At 40.9% G+C, this 12,370-nt stretch overlaps 1 protein-coding gene across 1 annotated transcript; it reads right to left on the bottom strand.

The window, feature by feature from the left end:
* Positions 1-802: 802 nt before the first annotated feature.
* On the bottom strand, positions 803-8,920 carry amh (anti-Mullerian hormone). The gene is made up of 7 exons (XM_072660083.1): positions 8,794-8,920; positions 4,661-4,915; positions 3,464-3,642; positions 3,204-3,318; positions 2,984-3,119; positions 1,837-2,234; positions 803-1,365 (listed from the first exon to the last, which is right to left on the bottom strand). The coding sequence occupies exons 1-7, from the start codon at positions 8,918-8,920 to the stop codon at positions 944-946; spliced, it is 1,632 nt and encodes a 543-aa protein (XP_072516184.1). The 3' UTR covers positions 803-943.
* Between the last annotated feature and the right edge of the window lie 3,450 nt (positions 8,921-12,370).

Below are 12,370 nucleotides of genomic sequence, written 5' to 3'. Positions count from 1 at the left end.
AAGATTAAGTGTTTAATCTCACAACATTGTTTATGCATGTAATGCAAAAAACATCTTTACAGGAAAAGAAAAAACCTTCTTAACGTTCAGTGAAGGTCAATGCAAAAAGATGGCAAGTCATTTTGGAGCATTTCTTTTAAACCATTAGTTGTGTAATTTTGACCTAAATGTAAAGAACAACTGCCAGATTTACATTATGGTAAAAAGTGAACACATCTTTGGCATAACAGTGACAATATGCTTATGTATGTAAATACTCATCATCCCAAAAACAGCACCTATTGCACGTTTGCAAGTCTATTGCTGTTTGTGTCTTGTGGTACTGTGCAGGTGCTGCCAGACAGAGACTGGGTTAATGGAATATTCCTTCATTGTAGGCAGAACAATATTCTGCTTGTTTAGCAGGGCTGTGGCAGCAGTGTGCACCCTGTATAAAATCAGTGTAGCACAGTACTGTACTTCTGCTTAAGCTGTGCTTACTGTAGACTAATCTGTGATCATAAAATATGCATATACTGGATCATGTGTACTAGGTGTTTATACACTACAGGCCAAAAGTGGGAAACACTTTATTAAAATGTAAAAAGTAAATATGTGAATATAAAATAAAGAACAAACTGGGTTGATTAAATGTGTGCAGAGCTTAAAAAAATGAAACACTGCTCAGTGTAAAGCACTGTTATAAACCAACAGCGTGATGCGTCAAACCAGCGGTTCTCAGCCCTGGTCCTGGAGTACTACTGCCTGGCACGCTGTAGTGTTTCCCTTCTCCAGCTCACCTACTTCACAGTACAGAGGGCTTGCTCAGGCTGGGAACTGAATACTTGTTATGATAATAATGATCAAAATCATCAGTAGTGAAATAACTGATTACTGGAATATCGTTAACTTGCTGTTGTAATTCTTCCATTCATCACTTCTACACTTTTTAAATCTGGCATCGTCAGCGACATTCACACGCTTTAGCGATCATGTTGGTTTTGTAAGTGATGGTGGTGCCGTCACTGTCCAGCTCAATCACACACAGGTCGTCGTAATCCACAGGCACGCAGCAGAGTGTGCGGTTCAAGGGCTGACCGCTCTGGACATGGCTATTCAGCAGAATGGCGTGGTTATTGCTGCTGGTCAGTGGAAAACCGCATGTCCCTTCACAGTTGTTAATGTTGGCTGTAGGAGGCTCCAACAGGTACTTCTCCAAAGACACAGTGAGGCTCTGGAGTCGACACTGTGTCGGCTTCGTTGGGCCTTCCTGGTCAGCTCTAGCTGCCCGCTGTGCTCTTTCTACTGCCCATGCACCCAACACAGTTTGCAAAGCCTTCAGCAGCAACAAGGCTCTGTACTGGACCTCACGAGGGTTCTCCAAACCTTTATAGAGAAGATAAAGGTCACAAACATATCTTAATATGACCTGTGCAAATGTTTGGACACCCCATGCATGGCAAAGGCTCTGTCCTTAAGGCCTGAGGCATGTCACCAATTGTAATTGGGAGTCTTCGCTCATATTTTCGAACTTTATAAATTCTCTGACTGTTTAAACATGGGCTACCATACAACAGGCAGTTCAGGGGAAATGTGGAGGTCAAAAGGAGATCTGGAAGACCACAAAACGAAAAAAACACCTCGTATGCTGGTAGGACAAATACCCCATATGACTGCCAAGAACCTGCATGTCAATTTAGCTGAGTCAAACTGAAATTTCTGAAGTATGTAAAACAGCTGTATATTATTCCAAAACCACTGAGAAGGCTTAAAAGCATCAAGGCAGGTAACTGTCTCTTACATTCATTCCATCTTAATAAATTAAGAAAAGTAACAGTTAAAAATGATAGTGATCACCTTTCTCCGAACCTCCTCCATCATCAGGGAGAGCTGTGAGGGCAGTGAGAACCTGCAGCCTGTCCTTCACACTGTAGCCAGCCTCCTCTGTGCAGACCTGAGCTAAAGCCTCGCCCAGCCGCAGTCTCAGCACAGACAGCAGCACTGGGTTCAAGGCCAGCTCCACTCTGTGGCTCTGTAGCCCAAAGCTGTGGCGGGGGAAGGAGAAGACGGTGGGGCCGGAGGAATTAATCATCTCAAGAAGAAGAGACTCACTCGATGACACTCCAAGAGTTAGAGGAGGCAGAGAGTGAAGAACGCTCTGGGACACAGCGGCCTCCTCCTGCGTCTGCACTGTGTTGCTCTGAGGGAGCACTTCATTCAGGAACTTCTGCAGCTCGCACAAGAACAAGAATGTTCTGAAAAAGATAAGAGGACCAGGTGGTCATTCTGAAAAGCTGCATCACATATACCAAAGATTTTCACCAGCAGTGCTCTCCAGTCCACCTATTTTTGGTCACAAGATTTTATATAGAGGCCACAAGATAATATACTAAGGGAACAAGATAATATAATAATATTGAGGCTACAAGATAGCCATAATATACTGAGGCAAGTAAATAATATATTGAGCACAGAAATAATATACTTAGGCCACAAGATAATATATTGGGACCATGAGACAATATATTGGGGCCCAGAGATAATATACTGAGGCCACAAGATAATATGTTGAGGCCATAATATAATATATTAAGGCCATAAAATAGTGTACTAAGATAGTACAAAATAATACACTGAGGCCATGAGACAACATGAAAAAAAACAGGATAATGTAATAAGATCACAAAATAACATTGAGGCCACAAGATAATATATTAGGGCCCAGAGATAATATACTGAGGCCACAAAATAATACATGAAGTCTACAGGGAGGTGTGTTTAGGATCTCAAGAGTGCAAGCTGAAGGTTTTGCTACAGTCCCCCGACCTAAACAGCATCAGAAATATGTATATAGACCCAGGAATGTCACAGACCTCGAAGCAGGAGCTGGAACAAAATATCCAGTCTGGTTAGGGCACCCCCAAAAACTAGATTGAGACCCTTCAACTTCTCACACATCTTATACAAGTTTTCACTTGCAAAACAGGGCTGGTTGAGAACGTACTGATTAGATGGTGGTGCCTCCAATTCACTGTTAGTTCCATGTGTATAAAAAAGAACAGCTGGGCTCAGTGGGGCATTTGTGCTGGTGTCCTTCTTTATCACGATGGCTTGAAGGTCATCCAAGCCCATTTTCTGCCCTAGAAATAGCGCAGACAGATAAACATATTACCCTCGGGAAAACGACCACTTACACTTACTAAGTGGAGAAAAGTGCTTCTCACCACTGTCCTTCTGAGCATCAACAACAATCCTCAGCTTTAGATGAGCATGAGTGAAGATCTCTGTCTGACCAGCTGTCAGAACCAGAAACTGTGTGTTCTTAGAAACACACACTGTCTAGAGGGGTAGAAATGAGACAGAGGCATAGGCTGACTCAACAGGCTAACCACAGAAAGACGTCTGCAGTCACCGCTAATAATAACGTCTCAGTGCCCTGAAACACAGTGTAGAGTTCATACGGCATTATTACTGTTGAAGTAACCTGCTTGTTAGGGTGAAGGCCATGGCTGCTGAACTTCAGGTTCATCCCCTCTGTTTTGATGTTGTCCACAAAGAACAGGACTGCGATGGAGGCCACAGGGATTTGTTGATGGCCCTTGCAAGGTCTTGTGAGATGAAGGGTCAGTGTGAACTTTCCATCATCTTCAACATCCCAGTGCTCTGAGGAGAGAGTAACCCAAATGGAGGAGATTCGTAATTTGTAAATCCAGTACATTCAGTAAACCTGTTTGAACTATCTATCTAGGCAGTGTGTGTGTGTGTGTGTGTGTTTGCTTATGAAACAATTCCATTAGAATAAATTGTGAACATTAGTGTAGTAAATGTACCATAACAAGCTTTTATCTCCAAAGGTTTCTAGAAACCTTCTCATCCAGCATTTCCTCTGAAATCAATGAAATGAATGGGGAGTCTGCCCCCCTTTGTTGCAATAAGAACCTCTGAAACACCATTGCAACCAATACGAAAGGTCCTGGATGGAGCTATGTCTTTGCAGAGAACACTCCAGAGCTCCAGTTTTCTTTTGTGAACCAAGACATTTAAATAAACCCACAAAAAAAAAACCAAAATTCATGTTATAGCAGTTTAGCTGTGGCCACTAATGTCTTTTCTTAACATATATCAAGCATGAGAACTGTGCAAAGCTGCATAGGAGACATATCTGAGTAATATTACTCTACTGTGACAGCCCACATAATTATTTCTGTAATCTGTATTTCTCAGATCATCCAGAAACTTGTCCTCCGGTGGTGAATCAAAGTGCAAGTTCTATGTCCCGACTATAGGGGGAGCCCACGAGAAAGAAATGTCCATTCTCGCATAATGCTGCTTTAACTTTGTGTTACATAGGATCTGTAAAAACCATACACATACAAAGAGTTTGAAATGGCCATATGGTGAACAACAAACACACACAAAATCAAAATGTAAAATGTATTGCTTTAACATTTATTTATATATTACTTAATGTTTGGGTTATTAAAAACGCAATGCCAAGACATACTTATCACGATTGACCATTCACTATAGTGCTGCTCCAGAATACCTCGACCACAGCTGGGGTCTTCATGCAGCCCAGGTCAAAAGCATTAAACACGAATCTTTCAGCTAAGTCTTGCGTCTAAGACGTGTGTGTGATTCTGGGTTGGTATATCTGAGTATTAAAGTAAAGCCCTGATACCTTTTGTAGTGTGAAGATATCCGGGGCCGCTGCTTTCTTCATGAGCCTTCTGCCCCAGACTTAACAGTGATGAAAGCTGCGGGTGCTCTGTACCGTCAGAATCAGAGCAAATTCCAAACCGAGCTAATTCCTCCTTTCCCAGTTCACTCCGCTTACTCCAGCTGTCCCGCAGAGCAAGCAGGAAGGCACTCAGAGCATCATGAGGACGCTGCTGCTGCTCCTGGACACACGGCACAGGTTCCGAGAGCTGCTGCCCTGCTCAGAGATGGAGAAAGAACAGACAGCCTTGACAGACAGACAGACTGTTTAACAACCAAGGCTGCAAAGTAAAACACAGTAAAATGCAAAAGCCACTTCGGCAGAGTGTTGTTCCAGTGCTGAAACCTTCAGTCAGTTTTCTGAGAGGGTCTGGTTTTCTGTTAGTTATAGGAATATTGTGGCTTTGCTGAGTTAAAAGCAGCGCATGATGTAGTATAGGCCGGCGGAGCAAGCGGGTGTCCGTGCTAGGCTAAAAGCTATCATATCAAAAGTTAGATACCAGCACTATCCTGTAAGAAAACAAAAAAATGACAAAGCTATAATAAACTAAGCTGCTAAACTGTGGTATGTGGCTCACGTGAGCTGCCATGGTGCTGTAAACCAGGCAGTAATAGCATATGTAACAGATAGGAGGTAAAATAACAGGGCTGTAAATACGCTTGTAAAACCCAGGCAGATATCGCTGCTGTTAAAACCATGTATCTCCATTTTTGTCCATTTGTAGATTTCTCAATGGTTTGAACCCTGGAGCTGCTCTGTACACTGTGTAAATACTTCCGGAAAAACGGACCAATAGAAATGCTCTAAATTACTTGGAATAAATTTACTTATTTTCCAATGACTTCCATTTAAAGTTAAATGCATTTTTCCCTTCCCCTTGTGTCAAGTCACCATTTTGGAGATACATGTTTTTCATTGAACAGCAATGATATTTACAATTTATGAAGCAAAAACAACTTTGATTAATAACTATTAAATAATAAAAACATTAAATGCTTGTTTACTTGCATTGTAACAAAGTGGTGGACAGTATGACAAAAATATAAGATCATAATGCCTGAAGACAATTTAAGATAGACACCACAATTCTAGTTTTATGGGGTTCTGTGGTATGTGAGCCGCCATGGTGCTGTGAACCAGACAGTAATAGCAGAGAGCATCAGATTATTCAGAAGAAAAATGTAGCCTGTTTCATTCTGAAGTAAAATAACAGGGTTCTGAGTAGGCTCGTAAAATCCAGGCAGATATTTACTATTTATACATCAAACACAACTTAACTAAATACTGAAATAAATGCATGCTTTGGCATCTTTAAATATCATAAAAAACATAAATACAAGGATAAACGTTTGAATACGGTTCTTTAAAACATGGTTCTGTGTAGCACCAAGTGTCCTACTATTATTACGTTGTTGTTGTTGTTTTTTTACAGCAAACTGAGCCAATCATAAATCATCAATCAACTCTCTTTTATTGCATATATAGTGATTAGAAACACAGTGATGGTCAGAACACCACATCTTAAACACCTCTGAATGTAAACATTTTAATATGAATATCATCTGTTTGCACTAATGTGTTCATTCTTAAAGTTAAGTTCTATTTTATATTAATTATTTTGTATATATTCATTATATGCTTGTTTTCTTATATTGTATTATTTGTAAAATCACAGAACATTTTCAAGACAGACACCACAGTACTAACTTTATTGGGTTCAAAGTTAGAATGAACAAAAAATACTATTAAAAAAGTTTTGAGTTTGAAGCATGGATCAGATATTTTAACCGAAAGACTAGAGGTTTTTGCTCAAATATGGCAACCAATATTGGGTCATATAGAGGAAAGATTACTGATGTCCCCATCCGCCATGTAGCTTTTTTTTTTCTGTTTTGTGTAACTCTATCCAAACAATTTAAGTGTTTATCACCATCATATGTAAAGAATTTTTACTTTTATTATGTCTGCCTGACTGTCTGTTACATTACCTCATTCATTTCATTCTTTTTTACTTTTTTAAATGACATGTTTTGATATTTATCCCCTTTGGTATTTGGTTTTCTTTTTAACCTGTGCTTAATTACAGCATATACAGTCATGCCCGAAAGTATTCATACCCCTGGCAAAGTTTGACTTAAATTTACTTTTATTTAACCAGAAGTTATATTTTTGCCTTGAAACGACACAGGCATCTCCCAGGAGATAACACGATGATGTACAAGAGGCATCATTGTGGGAAAAAGTATTTCTCAGCTTTTATACACATTTGAAAAAAAGTGGCATGTCCAAAATTATTCATACCCTTTGAAAACTGTCACAGTATATGGGAAAATCCAAAGTTCTATACCATTCCAAATAGTCCAAGCTGTTTTAAAGCATCCTAATTACCCTGATTCATTGGGAACAGCTGTTTTAATCAACTCAACAGGAGAAAAACAGCAGCTCTCTGCAGTTGGTTTGTGGACAGTCATGGCTAAGACAAAGGAGCTCACTAAGGACCTGCGGCTGTGCATTGTGGCCGCTCACAAGTCAGGAAAGGGCTATAAAGCCATATCAAAATGTTTTCAAGTTCCAGTGGCTACAGTGCAAAGTATTATTAAAAAATACAAGAAAAATCTCAGAAGATGTGGTCGGAAGCCAAAAGTGACACCTGTGCTGGCCAGGAGAATAGTGGGAGAGGTGAAGAAAAATCCAAGGATCACCACCAAGGCCATCCTGGTGAATCTGGACTCTGCTGGTGGCGACATCTCAAGGCAGACAGTTCAACGGACACTGCACACTGCTGGGTTCCACGGAAGCAGGCCAAGGAGGACACCACTTCTCCAGAAAAGGCACACAAAAGCCCGCTTGACCTTTGCAAATGCTCATCTGGACAAAGAAGAAGACTTCTGGTGTTCTGTTTTATGGTCAGATGAAACAAAAATTGAATTGTTTGGCCACAATGATGTGTGCACCATTTGGCGTGAAAAAGGAGAAGCCTTCAACCCTAAGAACACCATCCCCACTGTCAAACATGGTGGTGGGAACCTAATGTTTTGGGGGTGTTTTTCAGCCAATGGACCAGGGAACTTGATCGCAGTAAATGGCACCATGAAAAAAGAGCAATACATCAAGATCCTCAACAACAACATCAGGCAGTCTGCAGAGAAACTTGGCCTTGGGAACCGGTGGACATTTCAGCACGACAACGACCCAAAACACACAGCCAAAGTGGTGAAGAAATGGTTAGCAGACAAAAACATTAATGTTTTGCAGTGGCCCAGCCAGAGTCCTGACTTGAATCCAATTGAGAATCTGTGGAGGGAGCTAAAGATCAGGGTGATGGCAAGGAGACCCTCGAACCTCAAAGAGTTGGAACTCATCACTAAAGATGAATGGGCAAAAATACCAGTGGAGACATGCAAAAAGCTGGTCAGCAATTACAGGAAGCGTTTGATTGCTATAATAGCCAATAAAGGCTTTTCTATTAATTATTGAGAAGGGTATGAATAATTTTGGACATGCCACTTTTTGTTCAAATGTGTATAAAAGCTGAGAAATATTTTTTCCCCACAATGATGCCTCTTGTACATCATCGTGTTATCTCCTGGGTGATGCCTGTGTCATTTCCAGGCAAAAATATAATTTCTGGTTAAATAAAAGTAAATTTAAGTCAAACTTTGACAGGGGTATGAATACTTTCGGGCATGACTGTACATAATCTCTTTCGGCTGTTTTTGGAAAACCAACCAACCCCCCACAAAAAAACCCCAAAAAAACAAATTACTGGTTTTCAATCAATGTCTTGTTTTAAGAGTTTTAGGAGTAAACAAGAAAAATGCAGTCACAATTACATATAGTAATATTGATCACCCCTATAGTACAACATTAGCAAAGCTACCTATGAATCAGAGGTGTAAAACTGCTCAAAAGAGGTGGTCCCCTGAAGATGTTAGGTGGTCCAGTCTCCACATTCACCCTGCACTACAGCTCTGGCCGCACTGCTGCTGTTTACACCACCTGCATGTAGCAGTTCTAACTACTGAATCACCCACATGTGATCATTCTGAACTACCTCAGTGTTCCCGAAAGAACAAAGTGAGGAAGTGACTGACCTGGTTGTGGATGGACCGGGGTCAGTTCCTGGCTCTGGTCCAGCTTTCCCTCTGCGGTACGGATCGGCCCTGTGCCCGCAGTCACGAGCAGAAGCAACAACATCCACAGCCCTGCTTCCACACCCATGGCCTCGCAGTCACAACAGTGTCAAGTGCTCTTTTTGGGGCGCACAGGCAAAGAGGGAGTGTTTTATACACAGGCTCCCGCATTCCTGAAGGAAAACCCTGTGCCAAAATAGCTCCACCATACCACTGTCCTTGAGGGCTTTTAGATGCACGTAGCTGTTGTGTAGTAAGGCCGAAGCAGGCTGTGGGAATGTGCAGGGGCGATCAGTCACTTTCAGAGCTATGATAAGTTAAGCAAGAGCACAAGACATGCAATGGTTTGCTGTACAGAACACAAACACACAGTGTGAGTTTCCTTCCAAGAGCTTTTGTCTTCAGTGACTTGAAATATTGTACATTTGTATCTCATTTAAGAAATGAAAGTTAATATAAAAATACTAGAAAAACAAATGGATTTGTTTTATCCTTATGACAGAAAAAAAAAATCAAGCACAAAGCCATGCAATTCAGCACAGACAAAAATCAGCAGCATGTGTTGTAACAGAGAGTACTGTGATGTGAAATTTCTACCATGCTAGAGCTGCCCCTGTCAACAGTAAGTGCTATTATTTTTTAAATGGAGGAGTCCAAGAGCAACATCAGCTCATCTATAAGGCTCATGTAAGTGTGGTGGTCAGGTGTATGTAATTTTGAGGACTGGAATATATACGTGATAAAATACAAATTGATCTAATGATCAGAACATTGATGCTAAAGCATTGGTGAATCATCCAAAAACAATCACAGGTGAATCCTTTAAGAGTTATGCCCTTTGTGGTTATGCCCTTTAAGAGTTATGCCCTTTCGTTCTCCTCAGTAAACAGTATGCTGTGGCTGTGGAACAGAGCTGTGCTGTGTGTGGCCTGGCTTACGGACTCACGGCTGCAAACGTTTTGAAGACTCTCAAGGTCTTCACAGTGCAGGTCAGCTAGGTGGTAGACAAGGCCCAAGAGATAAGGCATAAGAAGGAGTAAGGAGCAGCTGAAAAGCCACAAATGATCAAGGACTACAGTCGTTTACTCCTTCCAGAAGAAAAGATGAGCATTCGGAGTCTTCGGTGAAAGAGAAGCCGACATTTGAGGATGCTGGGCAAAAGTCCAACGTCTGCCACTGTTGATAGCTGAAGAGTTCCTCATCGCCATCGGCCTCCGTTTCTCTTATTTCAATGCTGAACTGGAATCCACAAAGGACATTAAACTCCAGCAACATCCTGGGAGATGTGAAATATGTGACAACGAATGTATTCTTTCCGCTCAACAAATATTTCAGAGCAAAGAGGGGAAACAGGCGATTTCTCAAAACAGCAAGGCCCATTCTTGGTCAAGGCTGTGATAAGGTATGAACAGTGTGTACTCATCTGGAGTAACACACAAGCGTCTCACATCAGCATCCATCTGACGACATCCAACACAAACAACCCCATTATGGTTCACGTAAAAGTTTAACAGGCCTTTAAAGCAAGTGTAATTATGGGTTATGACTGATTTACAGCATAAATGGCTGTCAGTTTAAGAAAAAGACAAATTTTATGCTAAATGTTACAGTTTACGGTTCATTGTAAGACAGATATATGTGAATATTCATATGATCACAAGATGTCACAAGAGTCATGCAATTCCTGCTAATTTTTTCAGGAGCCCTTTCATCCTGTGAATCTCCAGCTCTACCACATTCAAAACATCCTCTATTGGCTTCCGGTGGGATGACTGAGAAGGCCACTGAAGAACACCGACCACGTGATCAGTCATGTTGAGACATTTGTTTTGTGACACGATGCATGATCATGCTGCATGTAGCTGCTAAAAGATGGTTAAATCGTGGTCATGAAGGGATGCCCAAGGTCAGCAACAATACTCAGATAAGCTGCAGCATTAAAATGATGATTGATTGGCAATAAAGATACCCTACACCATTAGTAACCAAGACATCCACCTCCACCAGTCTGGACTGTTCTCACAAGGCAAGGTGGTTCCATGGTCATGCTGTTGCTTGGCAACAAATTTGGAGCCTACAAAGCAGAACCTGGCATAGTCTTCTGCAGTTGTAGCTCATGGTTTTGACCGTTTGTACATTCTGATATGGCTTTTGCTCACCAGAAATTTTACCAGAGTGCTCATCTGAGTTACTGCAGCCTTGCTGTGAGCTCAAACGAGTCTGGCCGACCTCTCGCTCACACGAACGAGGCCCTCCATCTGCAGAACTGCCGCTCACTGGATGCTTTATCTTTATTGCACCATTCGGAGTCTGTACGTAGCTTCTTAGAGACGGTTATACTTTAGAATCAAGCCAATATCCCAGGGTAAATAATATAACTAGACTTGTGTGGGTGTGAATGTCATGTTAATAAATAAATAAATAAATAAATGAGTGTAATTACAGACATATGAAGGTACTTTATTTACCACAGTGGTTTTACATTATTGAAAACTGTAATTGCAAACATTTGAGCAGCTAAGCCACACACACACACACACACACACACACACACACATTAAAGAATAATCACAATCAAGGCTTTATTAGAAACACTTTATTAAGTTATAACAAAAGTTCGGAGATTCCAAAGAATTTAGTCATAATTTAAAACAGCTGTTCATTTTTCATTTGATATAGGAACCAGCACCAAGAGACAGCAATAAGGAGTAGAACCTTGGTGAATACTTATTGCACCATCATCCTATCTTGTTCTGTTCTGCGCGGAAAAAAGAATGGAAGTAAAATGTCGGAATACAACAGCAATGCAAAGAGTTACAAATTTTCTTTACACAAGACCAGGATCATCTTCATCGTTTAGTGTGGTAGAGACAGGTACGGGTAGAGTACGCACACGCGAGAAACGTGAAAAATGGCGAGGGGCAGAGGGGAGAAAAAAAAAAAATTTAAAAAAGTGTTTGTCTTGGGGAAAGCCACAGAGAAGGCAGCTAATGTTTCTAACCTTCCCTTTAGGGTCGAGACACCGTCTATGAAGCAATCTTCCTGAGACTATAGAGGGATTCTAAAAACGCATCCTCACAGTACGCTCTATCACAAAGACATGCCAACACAAGTTGCCTTTAAATGTACGACTCTAACCTTGCACATGTACCTGAGTAAATACACACTAGCCTAATTAAATGCGAGCTTTCTAATTAAACCTGGTGCTGCTGTCTCTCCAGCTAAGTTTCTTTTACACAAGCTACGAAGTGAATAAGGATGATTCAGACATCACAGAAAGCCAAACAAGCCACGCTTGCACTGGAGGTTTTTTTTTTTGTGTTTTTAGCTTTTTCTTTTTTCTGTTCATAAAAACTCTCTCACACCTCTTCGGCAACACTGTGAAAAGTGTGGATTAACTTGTAGCTGCATTGTCTTTGTTTAAAGTGTAGGAGAGCACCTTATGTTACTGGTCTAAACTTGCATTAAAACAATACAGATCTTAAAGTCATAATAAAAGCAAAATGTCAATAAAGGATATCAAACACAAACAAGCAAA

The sequence above is a fragment of the Salminus brasiliensis genome, chromosome 17 (assembly GCF_030463535.1).
Source record: "Salminus brasiliensis chromosome 17, fSalBra1.hap2, whole genome shotgun sequence".
NCBI classification, from domain to species: Eukaryota; Metazoa; Chordata; class Actinopteri; order Characiformes; family Bryconidae; genus Salminus; species Salminus brasiliensis.
This window is presented reverse-complemented; position numbering and strand designations above follow the sequence as displayed.

Coding starts and splice junctions, on each gene's coding strand:
- amh (XM_072660083.1), bottom strand. CDS start 8,920: ATGGGTGTGGAAGCAGGGCTGTGGATGTTGTTGCTTCTGCTCGTGACT. Junction 4,916..8,793: donor CCCGGTCCATCCACAACCAG/GTCAGTCACTTC, acceptor ATCTCTGAGCAG/GGCAGCAGCTCTCGGAACCT. Junction 3,643..4,660: donor ATATCTTCACACTACAAAAG/GTATCAGGGCTT, acceptor CTCTCTCCTCAG/AGCACTGGGATGTTGAAGAT.